Source organism: Vigna radiata, unplaced genomic scaffold, assembly GCF_000741045.1.
Source record: "Vigna radiata var. radiata cultivar VC1973A unplaced genomic scaffold, Vradiata_ver6 scaffold_230, whole genome shotgun sequence".
NCBI lineage: Eukaryota > Viridiplantae > Streptophyta > Magnoliopsida > Fabales > Fabaceae > Vigna > Vigna radiata.
The window spans coordinates 368,693-392,010 of record NW_014543120.1 but is presented as its reverse complement, the minus strand read 5'-3'; the positions used below and the strand labels follow the sequence as shown (position 1 = coordinate 392,010).

General features: G+C 34.5%; 2 protein-coding genes and 1 pseudogene across 2 annotated transcripts; 2 read left to right on the top strand and 1 right to left on the bottom strand.

Moving 5' to 3' along the window:
• The first annotated feature begins 6,156 nt into the window (after positions 1-6,156).
• Positions 6,157-6,647, top strand: LOC106753191. The gene is made up of 2 exons (XM_014634983.1): positions 6,157-6,348; positions 6,429-6,647. Exons 1-2 carry the CDS (start codon positions 6,157-6,159, stop codon positions 6,645-6,647), a joined length of 411 nt encoding a protein of 136 aa, XP_014490469.1.
• Positions 6,648-7,193: 546 nt separating this feature from the next.
• LOC106753190 lies at positions 7,194-9,598 on the bottom strand. Its single transcript, XM_014634982.1, has 5 exons — positions 8,779-9,598; positions 8,532-8,587; positions 8,224-8,447; positions 7,873-8,130; positions 7,194-7,797 (listed from the first exon to the last, which is right to left on the bottom strand). The coding sequence occupies exons 1-5, from the start codon at positions 9,596-9,598 to the stop codon at positions 7,194-7,196; spliced, it is 1,962 nt and encodes a 653-aa protein (XP_014490468.1).
• A 2,723-nt stretch (positions 9,599-12,321) lies between these two features.
• Positions 12,322-22,985, top strand: LOC106753189 (annotated as a pseudogene).
• Positions 22,986-23,318: the final 333 nt, after the last annotated feature.

Below are 23,318 nucleotides of genomic sequence, written 5' to 3'. Positions count from 1 at the left end.
AGTTTTCCACTGTTAACCTTGGACTGTGGGAAATATTTACTCAAGGATTTAGAAACAATAGCCTCCCATGTTGTAAAGCTCCCTTTTGGAAAGGAATTTAGCCACAACTTAGCATTGCTTCCTAATGAAAAAGGAAACAAATCAAGTTTTATCATGTCATCTGACACTCCACTAATCTTCACAATATTGCATATTTCGTTCAATGTCGTAAGATGATTGTAGGGGCTCTCATTTGACAGTCCATTGAATTGATTGCTCTGCACTAGATGTATCAAAGCAGGATTCATCACCATGTTTAATGTGTTGTCCCTCGGCATAGCAATGCTATTGAAGTGTTGGGAACCAACAACATTAGCTGCGTCAGCTAAAGTACGTCTTAGGAGCTCCTTGTGCCATCTCCTCTGTACTTTGAGTATATGCCTCCGGTGAGGGTTGTAAAAGGCTTTCAGGAGAGGGAAATAGGTCTCTAGATTGTCTTCTGGCTTTCTTCCCCCTCCTGTCTCTTAATCCTTCGAGAAGATGTTGATTTTTCTTGCTTCTAGTGTGAATTGCTTCCTGCATACACAAGAAACAAAAACCCTAAAAAGCACTTTTTTATAAAAAAAAATAAAAACAAAAACAAATACAAACAAAAAATTAAAATCAAGTCAAATTTTATTAAATTCACACTACTAGTAAAGTTAAACCAAACGAGTCCCCGACAACGGCGCCAAAAACTTGTTTACACCCTAGCAAGTGTACCAGATCGTATCAAGTAATAATAGAACAGTAAGTCCAGATATTGTTTCCCAAGGGACTCTGTGGCCTAAACGTTCATGTGAATTAATCGCATTTGACTTGAAAGAATAATAATTTGAGATCGTAATTCAAATACGGAATTAGGCATGCAAAAACTGAATCAATTGACAGATAAATATATGGATGAATGGAGTTGTTGGGGTTTACGGTTTCATCCTGATCCACCCTCCTATATCTACTATTCCTATTATATTCCACTTTATTATTAATGTTCATGCAACTTTTAAATTACTCTAAACCCGATCCCTCGGCGAAAAGAGCCTATTAACATAATTACTAGTTTATTGTCCCTAGTCTCCCTAGCAATTACTAATGCATTAATAACAAAAGCTTAAACAGTTTTCTAAACTTATCTTTTTAATATTTGCTTCTGTTTTTAGAATAGGTGATGATGTACTTGGTTTAAAACTTATATCTGATACAATGGGTTAATGATGATTTGATGAGTATGCTTAATGATGCTTTTATATTGATTGATGTTGAGATGCTATATACAGTTGGTGGTTCACAATACGTATGAACAAATGCATGATTACATGATTGTGATTGTGATACTGGGCAGGATATGTATCTATGTATTGGAACTTGAAATTAGAATATGTGAGGTTTTGAACTCCAGAGTTGTTATTGAATGATTTGATATTACTTTGAAAGTATGAATGACTTTGCCCAGGTTTCTATGATTAAATCACTTGCTTGCAAGTGTCATATGATCAAGGCCATTTTTGATTTAGTCCTTTCTTAGCCATGGAAAAATGTTTCGTCCCAATTAAAAAGAGCACAATATGTTCTACCCTTTTTGAACCTAAGCCTTAAACAATATGAGAAAACCCTTTTGCAAATCTTTACCTTGAGTTAAGTTGAGAATTATTGTGTGGTATTGATAAAGGTTCAAGTTTGGGGCTGTTGGGAAAGTTGAAAAAAGAAAAGATAAGTATTGAGCTAATGTGTTGAGCAAAACTTGAAAAAGAAAAAAAAAGATAGAAAAGATAGAATGAAAGAAAGATAAGCTCAATACAAAAAGGGGAAAGTTGAGAATGAGTGAGATTGGTTTGTTTAAAGAGAGTTTGTGCTTGAATGATAAATTTATGAATAACTCTCTTAACTCAAGGATTTTGTTATCCAGAAAAACCAATATTCTTCTTAGCCCAACCACGTTACAAGCCATAGAAAGTCCTTGTGATGATAACTTGCGTGTGACTATGATTGATTGTGGTTAAATGAAAGGCAAAGTTAATTTGTGTAACATTGTGATAGTAGAGAGAATGAGTCACCTTAATATACACTTGTGTGCTTCAGTGAAACACTTTTCTTGGTGAGGAGTAGTTCCAGTTATACATGATTGCATCTGTGCTTGGTTAATTGGTCATTCATGATAATAGCATCTGTTGGAAAGACTATATGTGAACACCATATTGAGTTTAATGGAAGTAATGCACCAACCAAGTGTGATAAAACCAAAAAACATATACAATATGAGAACCAAAGTTTAACTTGGTACATTCTCAATTTTAGCAGCATATGAAAATTACAGACCCTGACATTTGTTACAAATAAACTGATTCCATTAGTTATATAACAAGCACATTTGTGTTCTGTCAAAGTCAGCATCAGGGACAATATTAACATCATTAAGCAGAATTTGGAGACAAACTCAAGTACCTCATTTATTGAACCATAACTCTTAATTACAATTCATCTTGAACAAAAACATGATACAAAAGAAAACTGTTAATGCCCATGACAAAACAAACAACAACAAAATCATTTTCCCAACTTTCTTCTCTTGCTCTAATTTCTTCTTTAGCTTCTCGTTCTTCTTCCTTAGATCCAATACAAGTTTTTCATTTTCCAAACACATTTCAATTCTTCACGTTTTCTTTCAAAGCTTCCTTCAATTTCAGAAAATCCTTGATAACGATTGAAAAACCGTTATTTTCACACCTAATTTTGATATTAAATCACACCCTTTATGGCTTAGAATTAGCTTGAAATCATGCAGTTTTCTTAAGTTAGAGAACAAGAGAGTCAAAGTTGGTTTTCTACATATTATATAGATATACACACACATATACATACACACACATATACATACATACATACATACATACATATATATATATATATATATATATATACATACATATATATATATATATATATATATATACATACATATATATATATATATATATATTTATAAATACATCTATATGTACATATATTAATATATATCTACATATAAATATATGTATATATTTATAAACATATAAATACACATATATTTATATATATTTATATATGTGTATATATATCATGCGTACTTTTTTTTAAGTTGGTACATTTTAGTAATGTGTATCGGGTTTTAGTAGATAAAAATATCCTTATATATATATTAGTTTTAAAGTTAAGGGTATTTTAATAATTTTTATTCTAAAAAAAAGAAGAAAAAGCAAGAAACTCTCAAACCTTTACTCACCTCCCTTATTCTTCTCAACCCTTTCTCTTTCATTTTTTTCACTTCAACATTTTCTCTATCATCCCTATTATAGTCCCAACTGAAAAAATCAGAAACACTTGCCTAACTTTAATCTACCTTTCTCACTTATCCAATTTGTTTCATTCACTTTTTTTTCATTCACAAAAACATCAATATGAAACCATCAAAGAATCAAGTTATAATTTTACTCAAAAAAACCTATGAATTGTTAGCATTATTAATTAGAGTTGTTAAAACGGGTAACCTCTGGTCCACCACGGGTTGGTCACTTAGTGAGCCAATCCAACCCGACTCATTTATTAGCGAGCTAGAAAAATCTGAACCTGGCTCGACCCACCACGGGTTGGTGGGTAAACGGGTTGGCTCACTAGCCCATTTAATTAGAGTTTTTTTTAAATAAAAAAATTACAAACTTTCTATATTCAAATTTAAACAAATTTCACTCCTAAAAAATGATGTTAAACTGAAGACAATTCAAAATAATAATAAAAAGTACAATATAATCCATATGTCATCCAAAAAAAAACACAAAAAACATACAAAAAACCTGCTCCTTGAAGAATTTTAGTGAAGTGAGATTGACAGCACCGTAAATGAGAGCAAGTTCTATGAGAGTGATTTGTGAGAGCAGAAGTAACTTTTTTGGTATACACAATGAGTGAAGAGAGTATTTTATTTTTTAGGGTTTTGTAAATAAAATAATAAATTAAAAAAAATAAAATTAGGTAGGTGGATTGGCGGGCCAATCCAATCCACCAGGGGTTCAACCCGCATGAGCGGGGTTTAAATGAGCTGGGTTGAAATCTGACCCGCATAAAAAAATTCAATTTTTTCAAACCTAACCTGGCCTGAACCCGTGATGAGCCGGGTTGGCTCGTAGGTTGTGACCCATTTTGACGACTCTATTATTAATTCTAATCAACCTCTTCCTCATAATTTATTTTGTGAATACATAGTTTTAAAGCACAAAACATGTTTCGTAATTATCTAGTTTTGGAAAGAAAATGATTTTGGGTGTGATCATAACTTGAAAATAATTAAGTGCAAGGAGTGTTTATGGGATTTTGTGGCACTGGTCTGAATCATGGTATAACAATTGTGGGGTAACAACTCAAGATGGAACGAAATATTGGATGATGAAGAATTGGTGAGGATCCGAATGGGGAGAAAATGGTTATATTAAAATGCAAAAGGACTTACATCTATGTGGCATTGTAATGAAGGCTTCTTATCCAATCAAAATCTTTTCTTCAAAACGTTCTTCATTTTTCAAGGACTAACTTTGAATCATTTCTTCATAGTTGCTATCTAATCTTATTAAGAGAGAAAAAAATAATTTGTTCGATCAATATAAGAGAGTTTGTTTCTGAAAAGGATCGCCTCTTACTCCTGTAATATTTTTATTCCCATTTATCTATTCAAGTTCTTAGGGTTAGGCGAGGAAGGTAGATTAGGACTAGGCGAGTGTTTCTGATTTTTTCAATTGGGACTACCGTAGGATGACATAGAAAATGTTGGAGTGAGAGATCAAAGAGAAAGGGTTAAGAGGAATGAGGGAGGTGAGTAAGGTTTCAGAGCTTCTTGATTTTTTTTTTAAGTTATGAGAATATAAGGATATTTTTGTCTACTAAAACCCGATACACATTGTTAAACACACACATGTGACACCCGGACACTTACGAGGGCGGGGAGTGATCGCCGGTGCAAGAGGCACGGACAAGGAGCGGCTCCTAGCAGGCTTCCATGGAATGGGCACATGGACGAATCCAACATACACCGGAATGAGAGGGATCTAGAGACTGTATAGGTATGGGACTATATGGTTGAAGGATAGCTTAAAGGGATTAATTTGGCTACTTATATCAACAAATGCATTTGCTTTTCGGTAGCCTAACCCATATTTAGAAATCCCGTTAACATATTTATGATTTTTTTTTATTTTTACCTTTTGTATTTTTTGTAAATATTTTTTATTTGTTTTAATTTAATATAATATATTTTAAAATATTAAAATATATTAAAGTATAATAAAATATTAAATTAAACTAAATATTTATTAAATTTTAAATTAAAAAAAAAGATTTAAAAAAATGATAAACGGTTTTCCGTTTAACACATTTTATAATTTTTTAACTTTTATTTCTTTTGCATCTTTTGTTATTAATTTTTTTAAATGTTTTTTACTTATTATAGTTTAATAAAATATGATTTAAAATGTTAAAATATTAACACGTACTAAATTATATTAAAATAGTAAATTAAATTAATTATTTATTCAATACAAATTTAAAATCAAAATTTTAAACAATATGTTAAAGTAATTTCAAAATCCGTTAATATTTTTATGATGTTTTAATTTTCTACTTTTTTTTACCTGTTTTACTTTTTGTTTCTAATTTTTTTAAATATTTTTACTTGTTTTAATTTATTTTAAAATATAAAAATATACTAAATTGTATTAAAATACTAAAGGTTTAATACCTATTTTGGTCCCTCCTTTGGGAGGGTTTATTCAAAGTAGTCCCTCCTTTCTTCAAAAGTTCACTTAAGTCCTACCTTTTGCAAAAACTGTTCAAAGTGATCCTTTTTGCTAACGACGTTAAGTTCCCTAACGGCAAAGCTGCCAGGTGTCTAACATATGTTGATTTGGCATTGAAATTTGTTTTAAAAAATATATATATAATGATGACGTGTAAATGAATATAATTAGGGTTGGATTAAAGAAGGATTTAGGGGTAATTAAATACATCATCCTGTTACAGTGGTTATTGTTCCCAAGTTTAAAAGCAATGGTTAGTGTTTGTGGTCATTTGCTCCAGAGTTTTGGAAAGTTAAAAGGTTAGGGTTTAGAGTTTGGAATGGCTTCTTCACAAAGTGGTTGTTCTTGTTCGAAGACAACNGGNAAAGGAGNTTCGCATTCATCACAGGGTGTTGTTTCGAGGGGTGTTGGGATAACCCCTATTTGCTACTGTGGTGATTTTGCTGTACTGAAAGTTGCGAAAACTGCAAGGAATGCTGGGAGGCAATTTTGGGCATGTCNTCATTATAAGGTTTTTTTAATAGCAAAGTGACTTTTATCTTAAATTGATTTCCTATGTTGACAGTTTTTTGTGTTTATGGTGAGTAATAGGGTGCATTTACAAGTGGGATGTCATGTAACTTTTTCAAGTGGTTTGGTGAAGAGAACGGTGATGATAGAGATGGTACAAATGTGAGGCAAAGCAACAAGAGGACCACTGATATGGAAAGTGCTATGAAAGAGTTGCAGAGAAAGATGAAGTTCGTAGTTGAAGTTGGGGTTGTTCTTATTGTGCTTAACATCATCATATTGGGGCTGTGTTTAGGTTGATGTTAGGTGACCAATGTGCAATTTATGTTGTGTTCATGTATTTTGAGTTGATGTTGTAATATTTTGACTACCCGTAGGTTGATGTTAGGTGGGCAATCTGCAATCAATGTTGTGTTTGTGTATTATGAGTTAGTGTTGTAATATCAGTGAACCATCTGTGTTAGTACAATGAAATTCGAATTAGTCCTCAGTTTGGTTTTAAATTGTGCATTTTGGTCTTCACTTTTGGTTAAAAATGTTCATTTTGGTCCCCCTTTTAGTAAAAAATTGTGCATAATGGTCCCTTAAATACAACATAATAGCACTGCATGGTAAGGAAACCTAAACCTAAACGAACATTCAAACAACAGTGGAGACACATAATATCAGTACATCCAGTCAAACATGTCTAAATTCAAAGAAAGATACTGCCATACACAATATCACCAAATTCATATATAAGATGTCTAAAATAAAATATGAAAGTTAACATGTCTAAATTCAAATAACATACATAACAACTTTGCTACTGTCCTACACAATCTAAATAAAGTCTTGTAGTTCACTCTATACAACTTTTCTTCTAATAGTTAATTTTGTCCTTGGTATTGGTGGAGTTGGTTCTGTGATCGAATCTTGTGTTGGTACTGGTGGCTGAGGAGGTTGGTCACTTGCTGGTTCTTGTGGCTGGGTAGGTTGGTCACTTTCTGTTGGTTCTATGATGGGTGAACGTAGAGGGCATATTTTTTTGTTGTGCCCCAATTGACGACAGATGCTACATTTCTTTCTATGCCCACCAACACTTATCTGAGTCCCATCCTTGGTTAGCTCCCATGGCTCCAATCTTCTTTTCTTCTTTGGCCTCCCAGGCATCTTCCTCTTAACTGGTGGCATTATATCTGGGAAGCTTGTTTTTTCCCATAGGAGGTGGTCATTCACTGGATAAATGATGGATGCATATGTCTCTTCGTATGTGGATTTCAAGAACCAGGTTGGTATAAAATTGTCTGGGTCTAAATTTATGTAGTGCATCGTTGCTACTGCATTGCAACATGGGATGCCACTGATCATCCACTTCCTGCAGCTACATTCATGAGTATCCAAGTCCACTGTGAACTTGTTCCCAACAGTTGAAACATGCCTAACCTCAAAAATTCGTCTTGCAGACCAGCTGAAACACATAAACATAAATAACTATGTTCAAAATTTGGATATAAACATAAATAAGACTGATAGAGATTATTACCTTGGAATCCAATATCTAGACAATTGACATTCCTTTGATAGTCTCTTCTTGATCTTTGGACAAACATTGAAATCCATACATGTCACCTTCATTCTGTTGGTGGCCCACATTTTCATCAAATAGAGTCTGATATCTTCCAGCAATGTGATTATTGGTTTTCCTCTAGCATGAATAAGGACACTGTTGAAACCTTCACAGATGTTGTTATCTAGACTATCACAACTTGCTTGAGCTGTGAATCTAGATCTTGACCAAAACCTGCACCAGAAGAAGAAATTTATTATATTGAAATGTGCATCATGCACTGCACCAGAAGAAGGAATTTATTATATGAGGTATTTATCATAGTACCTTGGGGAAATAGCTATGAGGTATTTATAAGCTTCCTCATTCACTGCTCTCATTTTCAGCATCTCTCTCTCCCAAGCCTGGGGGTACGTGCTTGTTGCAGCACTCCACATCAAATTCTTCAATATATGACCACTAAACTGCTTTCTGAAGTTAGCATATAGATGCCTGATGCAGAATATTTGTTCTGCCTTAGGCAAAAGCTCTTCAATAGCATGTACCAACCCCTGACAACACCAATATTTTAATGAAAAATAGATAAAGCATAAAGCAAAGAGAATAAAACCACAAATTGTAAGTAGTGCATGTACCTTTTGTTGGTCAGACATCCACGTGCATGCTCGACATATTTCATTACCACCAAGGTCTTCAATCAATAATTTCAAAAACCAACTCCAACTATCTTTATTTTCAACTTCAACTACTGCATATGCTATGGGAAGCATTTGGTCATTTGGGTCCCTACCAACTGCTGTTAGCAACTCTCCCTTATATAGACCTTTCAAAAAAATCCATCCAAAAAGATGATTGGCCTGCAACTTACAAAACTATTCTTACATGCATTTAGACACACGTAAATTCTTTCAAAGATGGCCTCACCACTATCACTGTTCACTTTAATCTTAACAGTTGACCCTGGGTTAGTTCTCAACACCTCATGCCCGTAGTCATGAAGCCTTCTAAATTGTTCTTTAAAATCTCCTTCACATTCATTTGTAGCCATTAACTTGGCCCTTCTTGCTTTGGAAATTGATACCTTGGTGTTCCATTTCCTTAATGCTTTATTACGTATATCTTGTACCTTTATAGTTGGATTATCATGCAACACCTTATCTACTTCATGACTCAACCACTTACTATTCATCATTTTAATGTTTAGTTGTCTACTGCAAGCATGGGTATCAAGAACCTTCCTTAACTGCCAAACCTTTCTTGATGGCAAATATCCTAAGTAAGCAACCCATGGGCACTTTTTTTGCACACCCATGCATCTCACCCGAACCCTACGCTTATCATTCTTTACAAACTTAAGATCCCTCCCAGTATGAATAACATAGTTTCTAATTGCTTCCTTAAAGTCCTCCTTATCATTAAAAATAGTACCAACTTCCCATTTGTAATCTACCATGGACTTTTTCTTTCCAAATGTAGGAAACGGACATCGACTTGGTTTGTATTGATTGTCATCCTCCTCACTATCACTATTTTCTGGAGTTAACAGCTCTTCTGCCTCAGAATCATCATCAGACAACCCCCTCCTAATATCTTCAACCCTGTTATCTTCATCACTCTCCTCACTATTGATTTGCACTTCCACTTCATCCACTTCCACTTCTTCCTCACTACTGTTTTTTTCTTCCTCCACTTCCTCTGCCATCACACCACCTACTTCCTCCACCTCCACTTCCTCAACTGCCTCCACCTCCACTTCCTGAACTGGCTCCACCTTCACTTCCTGAACTGCCTCAACCTCCACTTCCTCAACTGACTCCACCTAGACTTCCTCAACTGCCTCCACCTTGATTTCCTCAACCTCCACTTCATCATGTGCGTCCAACTTATCAACAACTTCCTCCACCACAAACCCACTAGCCTCACCACTCTCTGTAAGCCCTTGGCAAAGGTAAAGAATTTCATTCTCATTCTCAGTTTCCACAAAGTCTGGTTCGCTAACTTTATGCACAATATATAAATCCACTTTCCCCAAAGATTTANCTATTTCCATCATATTCATAGCTCCCCTATCGTCATACANNCCATGTAAAATATTGTCAATGCTATAAACTAACTCTTGTACTTCCATGTAACCCATTTCTTTAATTGTAGCAACCACTCCAAAATAACTCCATGTGTCAGGGTCAATGTCCCAACAAGATATCTCCCCACCTATATATTTAAAGGGAAACACATCCTTTATCAAGGTCCCACCGTAGTGGACCACCACCTTAAACCTATCCTCACTCATCCCAAACCCTACCCTGCACATGGAAAAGGGGACCACTTTCATAAATTAACAGCAATGGGACCAATTTAACACCAAAAGGGGGACCAATTTCAACAATGACAGTGGACCAATTTCAACAACCAACACGACACCAATTTCAACAAACAAAACGACAACGAAACCGACAACTAAAATGATTTTTTAAGTAATTACACCATACAGAAAATTTGACTCATTACAAAACACACAATTCGACTCATTACAAAACAAACACACGAAGCAAGTGAGAACACTAACCTGACGACGAAGATGCGAAACAACCTCCGTTGACGAATCACGAACCTTGACGAAGAACGCCCACAATTTCAATCTTCTGAAGCCAATCTCAATCGCGCTCACGAACCACGAACCCTAAGCTGACCCCAATTTCAATTTCAATCCCAATCCCAATGGCAATGGAATTCCAATTACCTCAATCTTCTCACCCTAATTACCCCTAATTCCTTTCTTTATTTTACCCTAATTAATATTATTTACACGTCACAATTATATAGATTTTTTAAAACAATTAACAATGCCACATAATCAGATGTTAGACACCTGGCAACTCTGCCATTAGGGAACTTAACACCGTTAGCAAAAAGGACCACTTTGAACCGTTTTTACAAAAGGTAGGACTTAAGTGAATTTTTGAAAAAAAAGGAGGGACCACTTTGAACAAACCCTCCCAAAGGAGGAACCAAAATAGGTATTAAACGAATACTAAATTATACTAAATATTTATTAAAATTTAAGTTAAAAAATAAAATTTAAATAAATATGTTAAACGAATTTGGAAATCCGTTAACACAATTATCACTTGTTTAATTTTTTCATAATTTCTTTTTTTTTTTGTTTTAACTTTTTTAAAACATTTTTTATTTATTTTAGTTGAATAAAATATATTTTAAAATATTAAAATATTAATATATATATTAAAATATAATTGTAAAATAAATATTTATTAATTTTTAAATGAAAAGAAATTAAAAAATATATGTTAAAGGGATTTTGAAATCGATTAGTGTGTGTTAACAAAATTCCAAATTTTTTATTGTATTTTTAAAATTTTATTTTTAATTTAAAAATTAATAAATATTTAATTTATTTTTAGATTTTAATTTAATTTAATATATTAACATTTTAATATTTTAAAATATATTTTATTAAATCAAAGTAAATAAAAAATATTTACAAAATTAAAAACAAAAAAATTGAAAAAATAAAAAAGTGATTAATGAATTTTGAAATCGATTAGAGTGTTAATGGATTTCCAAATATGTTAAAGGTTTTATAGAATTTTAAAATTCGTTGAACTTAAAAATTTCGACGTGAAGATTTTCAAAGGATTTCAAACTCTGCAACAAATTTCAAACTCTGTTGAGTATTTTGACAAATTTTAACAAATGAAAAAGAATAAAATAGGGATACAGCGTCAAATAAAAAGTTGAAAAAAAAAAAACATTATTAAGTTGTGAAATTTTTAAAAAATTAGAGATGCAAAAAAAAAAAGGATGTTGATCCCTCCACCTCCCCATTTGTTTCCTCCACCTCCCCAATCTTTTTGAATTTTATTTTAATTACAAAAATATTTTTCTTTTACTTTTTTAACCTTTTTACTTTTTTTAATTTTAATATTATTTATCCTTAACTTAACCCTACTTCACTTTTACTCTATTCAAAACCTCCCACCCTCCAAACTTTTGAGATCCGTTCCTTAAATATGAGATTCGTTTTTCTTCTCTTTTACTCTATTCAAAACCTCCCACCCCCCAAACTTCTGAGATCCGTTCCTCAAATTTAAGATTCTTTTTTCTCCTCCCACCTCTGTCACAGCCTACAAAAACAAAAACAAAGCAAAATTAAAAAAAAAAATCTTTTCTTTTCAAATTACGTCAAGAAAAGCTTAATCTTTCGCTAGAATTTGAACCCAAGTTCTAATATTTTCTGTTTCTGTTATCTGGGTAGGTGGCAAAAGACCAAATACCGTGTAATCAGAATATGAGTTTATGGCTACGGAAGGTTGAACAGGAAACAAGGTAAACTCCCAATGTTGCAGCTTCAATGAAGGGTCTTCTTCCACAAAAGCATGGTTTGTTGGTGGGTTCCGGTGAGTCATGGGAGATAAACTCGACACTGAGTTTGCTTCGCGCACCCGAGTTGACCCGTGTCTCAAACTGAAGCTTATTGGTGACTTCATTGATGGAGCAAGTGGAAGCTTTGAGGGAGAGGAAAAGCAAGGATATTGCAGCACAGTAAACACTTGTTTTGTACTTCAATACTAAAAATACTGAAATTTAATTCATATATAATATAATAAATTGGAAAAAGTTAATTAATATATTTGTTTTTATCAAGATAAAAGTATTTTGATGGTCAGAATTTGTCTTTGTTAATTTAAATATTAGAATTTGGACAAAAAGTAACCGAGAGAAGAGTGTGACTGGAAAAAGAAAAACGGATCTTAAAAACTGGGGTACAGATCTCAAAAATTTTGGAGGTAGAGTTTTGATCAGAATAAAAACAAACAGTAATCAAAAAGTTAATGGGGGAAAAGTAAAAAGTTAATGGAGGAGGTGGAGGGAACAAATGTAAAAGAAAGTTAATGGTTAAAAAAAGTAAAAGGTTAAAAAAGGAAGAAAAAAAATTATTTTGTAATTAAAATAAAATTCAGAAAGTTGGGGAGGTAGAGGTAACAAATGGGGAGGTGGAGGGATCTAACACCCAAAAAAAAAATAGCCATTGGAGAAGCAACGTTGAAACACCCACCTAAAAATATAAAAATATATGAATGATTCTCCCTACACCACATTCTTATCCCTACACCTCCCCATTTATTTTATATTCCAAAAATACTCTTAAGTAAATAATTTTTACTTTTAACATTTAACTTTTTAAGTTTTTTTTTTTCTATTCACTTTTAACTTTCCCTTTTTACTCTTCCACCAGCCTCATCTCACTTCTCCACCCGTAGAGGACACATCAAAATTCTCTCTTTCACTTCTTCATTCCTATACTGATCAACATTCTCTCTTTCCCTTCCTTCTTGTTGTTGTTATGTTGGAATTCATTTTTCATTTTTGGTACTTCTATCCAGTGAAGGTGTGCCTTGTTCGTTTGCGGAGAGTGTATCTTTTGTTCGTTCGCTGTAAACATGCTGTTGGATTTTGTTTAAGTTTGGTTTCCTATATTGAAGAGTAGAGCTGTCAAAATGGGTAACCCCGCTCGACCGGCCCAGCCCACCATGGGTTGGTCACTTAGTGAGCCAACCCAACCTGGCTCATTTATTAGCGAGCTAGAGAAATCTGAACCTGACTTGACCCACCAAAGATTGGTGGATAAATGGGTTGGCTCACTAGACCATTTAATTACAATTTTTTTAAATAAAATAAAATTACAAACTTTCTATATTCAAATTTAAACAAAATTCACTCCCAAAAAATGATGTTAAACTGAAAACAATTCAAAATAATAATAAAAAGTAGTTTAATCTGTAACACAATTTTCCAATTACAAATATATCAAAAGCAGCTTGTTCAAATAATATATACTCAAATTGTTTAAATAAAATGAACAAACTCTGGTTTTCGAAAACCCTTATTTTTGTCATTATAAAGTTTTCGAAAAAAAAAAAAGAAAGATAAGTGAGAAAACCAAAATGTGGAGAAAAGAGAAGAAAAAAGGAAGGGTGTTTTACCTGAAGAATTTCAGTGAAGAAGTGAGAGTGACAGCATCGTAAATAAGAGCAAGTTCAGTGAGAGTGATTTATGAGAGCAAATGTTACTTTTTTGGTATACACAGTGAGTGAAGAGAGTATTTTATTTTTTAGGATTTCATAAATAAAATAATAAATTAAGAAAATAAAATTAGGTAGGTGGGTTGGCGAACCAACCCTGCCCACCACAGGTTCAATCCACATGAGCCGGGTTTAAATGAGTCAGGTTGAAATCTGACCTCCATAAAAAAAATTCAATTTTTTAAAACCCAACTCGGCTGAACCTGCGGTGAGCCGGGTTTGCTCGTAGGTTGTGACCCATTTTGACGGATCTATTGAAGAGGGTGTGAACGAATATGGGATATCTGTCGACGGATATGAGAATCTGTTTAAGGGGAAACAGATATGGGGATTCGTTGACCTTCGGTATTGATTTTTTTTTTATGTTTGTTATTTTTATATTTTGTTATATTTATTTATCTAATCTTATATTTAAAATATATTTATATGTAATTGATTTAATATTTGTAAAAAAATGTATTTTAAAAGAAATAAAAGAAAAATGGTTGAAGGCTTCAACGGAAAAAATGGGGGATCCGTTATGTTCATATCTATTAAGGGGTATGGGTATCCATTGAAGGCCCAACGAATATCCCATTTTCGTTGGGGTGTTGCTCCCTCCACCTCCCCCTTCTTCTTTTACCCCTCACTCCATCTCTTTATTCCTATTTTATCATTGAGCAAAATTTTACTTTTAGGGTTAATATTTTATCATTTCTTCCCAATCCAATCCTCTACGCGCATGCAGCGGCACGCAACCTCTTCATCCTCTTTTACGTTCTACTTCGTGCTGTCATTGTTACTGTTTCATTGTGCGAATTCTTTCTCCTCTCTTTCTTTCATTGTGGTGTGAGAGTGTAGTAAGTGGGAGGTTGCAGGTGGGTATGGAAGGAATTGTTCTAGCGGTGCCAAAGTTTAGTCTCAGTGGTGCTTGAAGGTCTTAGTGGTACTCAAACATGCAAAGGGGTGAAGGTGCACTGCATCGAGGTACGTAATAAACCCTAAATTAATATGGAAACCCTTAAACGGATATGAGCATCCATTAGAGGATGTCAACATCCGTTTAAGGTAAAACGGATGTCAACATCCGTATAAGGTAAAACGAATGTCAACATCCGTTTAAGGTAAAACGGATGTCAACATCCATTTTGCAGTGAAGGGTGTCTTGCAACTCTTTCTTCCACATGCATCATTTGAATGATTCTATTCCAAATTCAGATAATTCCTCTACAACAATAAAAAAGCTCAAGATTAATGCGTAGATAGATGGTAAAAATGGGCAGTGTGTGTTTTAATATAGTCTAAATCATTTGGTTGCATGGGAAATGCCAAAATTACGTTGCATGCATGCTCACGTCTATAATTAAGTTTCAGTTGAAGGTGTCTTTTGGTATTAAAATTTAGGTTTAACAAATTTTGAGTACTTCCAAAATAAATTTCAATGTTCGTACATAAAACATGTAATTATTATTTTAATTTGTTACTTTTCGATTGACAACATTGTAAATATCTTAAGCTTAAATGCTTACTTGGTCCCTATGTTTAATGGTAATTTTCAGTTTAGTACCCGGTTTTAAAAGTGTAAACATTTTATGCCAAAGTTATTAAAATTGTATCAATTAAGTCCATTCCGTTAAATGGACATAAACAAAGTTAACTTCCATCTAACGTGGCAAAGGGATATTCATTTTTTCTTCTCTCTTCTGCTTTTCCCTGCTCTGTCGCAACTTTTTCTCAGTTTTCTATATCTTTATGAATTTTTTTTCTTCTCTCTTCGGTGAGTTACTAGGTTGTGAGAGCATGTGGGTCCATTCCACGTTCTCTTACTCATTCTTCTTCTTCTCTTCTTCCTCTTCCCACCCAGATTTCACTGTCTTGACTCGTTCCCTCTCCCACATCACAACATGCCTTCCACCCTCTTCTCTTTCTTCTTCCTACTTCTCCTTCTTTCTGATGGAAGCAACTCCATGACACACAGAGATGTGCTCCAAGAAGCAGAGAGATGCAACAAAATTAATGAACTGGATGCAAGAAGCTGATGCATGGTAGCTGTTTGATAGAATGTGCGAACGTGTTTTGGATGGATTGTAATGATGAATTCTAGCTCAGACAACTTTCCTAAGGGGAAAGAAGCTAGAGGATGCAAAGCTAAAGCTAGTAAAGTGTTTGAACTTGAAAAAGTTGTATTTCAGTAGCATATCAATACTTTCATTCAAGTTTATTTACAAGAGTTGAAGCTTCTCTTTTATAGATGGAGAAGGCTTCAAGATCTGTGCAATGGAAGCTAACATATTTGCTTATTGAAAACATGATGGAAAGCTAAAGGAAACTTGTGGAGGAAGCTGCCCAGCTAGCTACATGCTTCATATGAACATTTAACATGTGCGGCAATGAAGAAGAGGCTAGCGTGAATGGCTAAGCGCACAAGGGTTTTTGTTTTCTGCTTGGATAAAAAACATATCTACAAAAGATAGCAAAAATGAGTATGATGAAGATGTAAGCAAAGATAAGAATACAAAAGAAAAGTCTTGTATTTTTGAAAAAGATTTTCCTAAAATTAGTCTTGGAAAAATGGAGAAGTCCATATTCCCAAGTTATTTGATTTTTATCTTGAGTTACTTGTTTACACAAGGGTAACATTAACTCAAGTTTTGAATTGCCATATTTTGAAAAGGATTGTAAAGAACATGGAATGGAAATTAATTGAAAAGAAAAATTAAAAATGGAAGAATGCATAACAATTGGAAAAGAAGTAAAGAATGAGAGTTCTTCCCTTTTAGGTTCCATTGTATGGGTAAGAGTAGGGGTTGCCATCAATAGCAAGAGCTCCTTCTCTTTATTTTCCTCTTCTTTCTTCTTTTCCTCCTCACTTTTCTTTTCCTCTTCTTTTCTCTTTCTTTCTTGTCTCTCTTTTTGCTTTCGCTCTTCTTCTTCTCTCTTTCTTTTCTCGTCTTCTCTTCTCTCTCTATCTTCTTTCTCTCTCTTCTCTTCTTCTCTTCTTTGTTCTTCTTGTTTTCTCTCAACATCTAGTCTCTTAACTTTCAACTCAAGTGTCTCAACCTTTAACTCCTTTAGTCTAATTTCAAATTCTAATTCTCTAAGAAGGAAACCATTGTCATTTAAGCTTTCAAGAAATGTTTTCCCATCTTCAATGTAAGCTCTTAGGGATTGTAGGTTTCTCTTAATGGTTGAAAGCATAAACTCTCTTCTCATGCAAGCTTTGAGTTCATTCCAATCATGGATGGGGGATTTTCTACCTATCCTAACAAGATATTACCTTTCATCCCACCACTCTCTTGCATGTATTTCAAATCTAGATGTGTAGAGACTAAGGACATGAGATGTATTATTGCTAGAATGAAAGTATGATTCATGTTTACTTTTTCTAGCAATGAATGAATGCAAGTCATCAATGTCCTTTTCCCAAGCTAGGTATGTCAATGCACCAATATCCTCTCCAAAGAATGGAATATTTGTCCTAGCTTGTTTATATAAGTCATCCTCAATCCTCTCAAATTCATAAAATGAACAAGTTCTTCTTCTAGCTTCATCAAGTTTTCTTTTAATTTCTTTGAAACTAATTGGTTGATGAAGACTAGAAGACCTAGAGGATCTATATGAAGAAGAAGACCTATAGGAATCATAACAAGATATCAAAACTTTTTAGATTTTGTGAAAGATTTCTATAAAGATTCTAAAGGTGAAAAAACCGAATAGCTCCCAAGAAGGAGAGGTGAGTCACAATGGACAAGCTTAGAAACCTTGTCCTTCCTTAGCCAGAGTTTCTCCTGACATTTCTTACCCAAGTTTCAATGTAGAAGTCTTTCAAAACATTTTTGAATGCACTATGAGATGCACCTAGAAACCAAACGAAGGTTTACTATTGTTAAACCCCTGACAAGTGTACCAGATCGTTATCAAGTAATATAAAATGGTAAGTCCAAGTATCGTTTTCCCAAGGGACTTAGTGGCCTAGACATTCGTGTGACTTGATTTTATAAGACTTAAAAGAAGAACAATTTGTAAAGTTGATGCAAAAATAGAATTTAAACATGCAAATGCAAAGTTGAATCAGTTGGCAAAGAAGACTATGAATTAATGGAGTTGTTGGGGTTTACAATTTCATCTTTATCCACTCTCCTATATCTATTATTCTTGTTAAATTTGCTTTATTATCAATGTCATGCAGCTATCTAATCTACTCAAAACCCGATTCCTCGGCGAAGAGAGCCTATTATCAATTACTAGTTCACCATTCCTAGTCTCCCTAAGTAACCAATAACGCATGAAAAATAGAAGTTTAAAGCAATTGGCCATCCTACTCATATTCCTAGGTAGTATTGCTTAACCAAGAGAATTCCTATCAGTTCGAAACTTCCCCATACATTCCCATATCGACAAAATCAAAGATCAATACACCGAATGAGTTAAATGATGCAAGCATGATAATCGGATAAGAAAACTCAAACTATTGATAATACAAGCATATGCAAGCATATGAATAAAACAAGAATTTTGATATAAGAGAGTTTCAAAAGATTATATTGTTCCCCAACAACAATGGGTTTAGTTCACCATAAACATGGTGAAACTAGATTAATTGAATGAAAAAGATGGAAAGATAAACCCTAGATTTGGTGATTCGGAGCTCCCGCATCCAAAAATCGCCTGCAAGGAGTGAAGAATAGCTTTGGACGTCTCTGATTGCCAAAAGATTACTTCTGAAATTGCACTGGGTCTATTTATAGGCCAAAAAAGTAACAAAATTTCGGCCCAAGCCCATTCATTTAGGCGCTCAGCGGTGGCGGTGCTGAACGCTCAGCGGTTCCTGACGCTCAACGGTCTTCGTCTTGGACTCCTAGGGTTAGTTAACGCTGGGCGGTGGTCGCGACACCTCTTTTTCATCTTTTCTTGCCCTTTTTCTGTTCCAAGTCCTTCCTTCTTCATCTTCATCTTTCATATTTCCTAAAATCCTATCAAAACAATGTAAAACCAAGCATAATATCTCTAAAACCACTTTTGACTCTGTTGTTCACTAACTTAAACAAAATGCATGATTTCAAGCTAATTCTAAGTCATAAAGGTTGTGTTTTGATATCAAATTAATGTATAAAAATAACGGTTTTTAGACTGTTATCACAACCCCAAACTTAGAACTTTGTTTGTCCTCAAGCAAACAGAACAAAACTTGACCTTCCACCTATCATCAAAATGGTTCAACACTTTTCAAAACATATCTTTTTACAACAAGTAATAACTCAATTCAGCTTTTAAATGAAATCCAATCAAGATGCAAATATGCTTCAATTCATTCAATTTCATAGATTGCTCACATGAATGACCAATCCACTAAGCACAAATGTAATCATGAAATTCATCAATCCTTTCCAAGCAAAATGTTTCTCTCAATCATTCAAGTGTTTAAGGAGGTCACTCTTCTCTCTACTATCCTCTTGTCACATGCAACAAAATTGACTTTCATCTAATACAACCAACATTCTCACACACTTATGTCATCACAAGGACTTTTTCAAGGCTTATAACTTGGTTGGGCTTAACAAGAAATATTGGTTTTTCAGATCACAAAATCCTTGAGTTAAGAGAGTTATTCAATATTCATAGTTCAAGCACCACTCTCTTTCAACCAATCTACTTATTCCCAACTTTTCCCTTTTTCTTTTGCATTGAGCTTTATCTTTCATGCTTTTCTTTTCTTTTCTATTCTTCTCATGCTTTTATCATTCAACTCATTTTACTCAATGCTTTCTCTTGTGCCTTTCAATTTCCTCAACAACCCCAAAGTTGAACCTTTATCAATACCATCAAATATTTCTCAACACAACTCAAGGTAAAGATTTTTATCAACAAGGTTTTCAAAGTGTCTTAGGCTAAGGTTCAAAAAGGGTAGAAGACATGGTTCTCTTTACTTTGGGCGAAAGTTTGGCTATGTAAGGGCTTTCAAACAATGTGGTATAACTAGGAACTGTAGTGTCTAAATGCAAAGGCAACTGTTCAAGTATATTAATGACGCTTCAAATAAGTTTGTGACAACAATTGGAAGGTGTCCAAATGTTCAACTAGTTAAGAAATATGCTGCAACTCAAAATGGCTTGTCCACTTGCAATTTTTAAGCCAAATTGATGGTTCAAAGGAAAATTTTGTATGTAATCTTGCAAATGACCATTTGAACATTGTAGAAAAGTTTAAATTGATAAAATAAAGGTGTTCAAACAGTCACAATGCACTAAACAACACAGAATCCGAAAATCACCTTTATGGTTGAGAAATATGCAGCAAAATTTGCAAACAGCAACAGAATTTTACAAACACAATGCAAAATATATGCTGGCTGGATCAATCAGACCATAAGAAAATCCTAATTACTAGATCTAGCTGTAGAATATTAGCTAGAGGATGTAAATGAACCTAAAAATACAGTCAATGAAATTTAGCACGGTGCAAAGCTTTGATATCAAGAACAGAGCAATGTTCTCTCGGGAAAACCAATTTTTAAGCAACTCAATCACTCTTTTTTCAAATCTGTGATTGAAATTAGTTGTTATACTTCTAGCAATACTTTTCAACATCAAAGAAACTTGCACAAAGGTTAAGAAGCAAAAATTCTGGTCTGAAACAGATTGTACAAATTAAACCAGAAATGATTTATTATGCAGATTTTGCAACGTGAACTTCTCGGTTAATGCTCTAAATTGCATTGATCAAAGCTAAACAATGCCTCATTGCTTTGTATGATCAAAATTTAGCTAGAAAATGCATTGAACACATAACAAAACGAAAAATATACGCTGAACAAAATCAAAGACTTGATAGAGTTGAAAAACTGCAAAATCTTTACACATGACCGAACAAAACTTGAAAATCAAATTTATGCTGGATTAAACCAAAAACACACAAATTGCACCGATTAAAATGATGAAGAAAAGCTATGGAACAGTGAACGAATGCAAACATTCACAGAAAACACAAAATGAAAATCGAAAATTCAATGAAATAGTAGCACTAGAAGAACAGAACAACATGGAGAAGTCAAAAACGAATTGAAAGAGTGACTTAGCTCATGCAGAACCGCGTGGACGTGTTGGCTCTGATACCAAATGATGGAAGAAACTCCACGAGACAGAGAGGTGGTCCAAGACGTAGAGAGATGGAGCAAAATTGATGAACTAGATGCAAGAAGTTGATGCACGATAGGTGTTCGATGGAATGTGCGAACGTGTTTTGGATGGATTGTAGTGATGAATTCTAGCTTAGACCGCTTTCCTAACGGGAAAGAAGCTAGAGGATGCAAAGCTAAAGCTAGCAAAGTGTTTAAACTTGAAGAAGAAGCTATATTTTAACAGCATATCAATACTTTCATTCAAGTTGATTTACAAGAGATGAAGCTTATCTTTTATAGACGGAGAAGGCTTCAAGATCCGTGCAATGGAAGCTAACATATTTTCTTATTGAAAACGTGATGGAAAGCTAAAGGAAACTTGTGGAGGAAGCTGCCCAACTAGCTACATGCTTCATATGAACAGTGTTTAACATGTGCGGCAATGAAGAAGAGGCTAGCGTGACTGGCTAAGCCCACAAGGGTGTTGGCTGGGCGGTAGGCACCTTCTTCATGTTTCCATTTGGGGAAGTTGCTGCCTTCAATCCGTAGGCCTTCTAAAGTCCTTTTCCTTGGTCTTCTTTGCTCTTTCTTAACTTGGCTAGCTTCTTGAGATGTGTAGGCATAGTTTCCTACTTTTATTTGGACACCTACAAAGCAAAGAAAAGTATTTAGTTTAAGTAGAATCTATCTAAGACTTAGATAAGGAAATAGTTTTGGAAATCTATATTCTACTTCCCTTTCTTTAGTCTTAGTTGTAGTTGTTACTTCTTTGGATGAGAAGTCCCTAAAGGGGTTTCCATCACTTTCCCTACCCTCTCTCACCTCTTCTCTCCCCCTGACAACTACCTCATCAATTGCGACTCCGCCGCCCCCTCCACTCTCGTCGACCACCGCCCCTTCGTTGGGGATCTTGTCGACCACCGCTCTCCCTTCCCTCGCACCGTTTCACTCCGAAACTATAACCCTCTATCCGACTTACTCCCAATCTACCACACCGCTAGGGTTTTCACTAGCCTCGCCAGGTACTCCTTCCCCGTCACCGACAAAGGCACCCACATCGTGCGCCTCCACTTCCACCCCTTCAACTCCTCCAACATAGATCTGGGTCGAGCTCAATTTCATGTCTTGGTCAACGGCCATGTCGTTTTGAGAAACTTTACCTGTTTGGCCAATGGTTCCAGAAACCCTAGGATCGTGGAGTATCTAATATGGGTCAATGCGGATAGCCTCGTGGTAGTGTTTGTGCCCAATAAAGATTTGAAATTGACGTTTGTGAACGCCATTGAGGTGATTTTTGCTCCCAAGGACCTTGTCCCTGAAACGGCACAGTATTTGAGCCCATCAAAAGTAGAAAAATTTGAGGGTTTAAAAAAACAATCTCTTGAGGTTTTGTATAGGGTCACTGTTGGAGGTGTTAAAGTTACCCCTTTTAACGATTCCTTTTGGATTCCTAATGATGGGTTTTTCTGTGATATTGCTGGCATTTCGCTTGGTTTGTTTTATTTCAATGTGTATGTAAATGGGCACATGGCTTACGAAGATTTGGATCTCTCCTATATCACAAACTCGCTGGCTTCACCATTTTACACTGACTTTGTGGTTGATGGAGAGGGAGCTTTGAGTGTTGGTGTAGGTCCCTTGCAGAGAAGCATGTTGTATGTCGTTGATGGTATACTGAATGCAATTGAGGTCATGACATTGAACAATTATTTCAGTAGTCTTAATGGTATACTGTTTGCATTGTGTTGAGTATGTCCATAGTGATTCGTAGGAAGTTACTTGGATCAAGGGAATCTGTGTCGTGGTCAAGGTTGGCCTCAAGTTCATCAGATTATAGCGTTAAGGAAAAAAGGAGAGAGAGAAAAAAAATCATAGATATAGAAAACTGAGAAAAAGCTGCGACAGAGCAGGGAAAAGCAGAAGAGAGAGAAGAAAAAGTGAAAATTCCTTTGCCATGTCAGATGGAGTTAACTCCGTTTATGTCCATTTAACGGAATGGACTCAATTGATATAATTTTAATAACTTTGGGACTCAATGTTTACACTTTTAAAACCGAGTACTAAACTTAAAATTATCATTAAACATAGGGACCAAGTAAGCATTTAAGCCAATATCTTACTAAGATAATTAAATATCAACATTGTCAACTCAAGAATACTAAAATTACTGTAACAACCAAAATAGCGTATTTATTAAATATTGAGTATTAGAAACACTATAG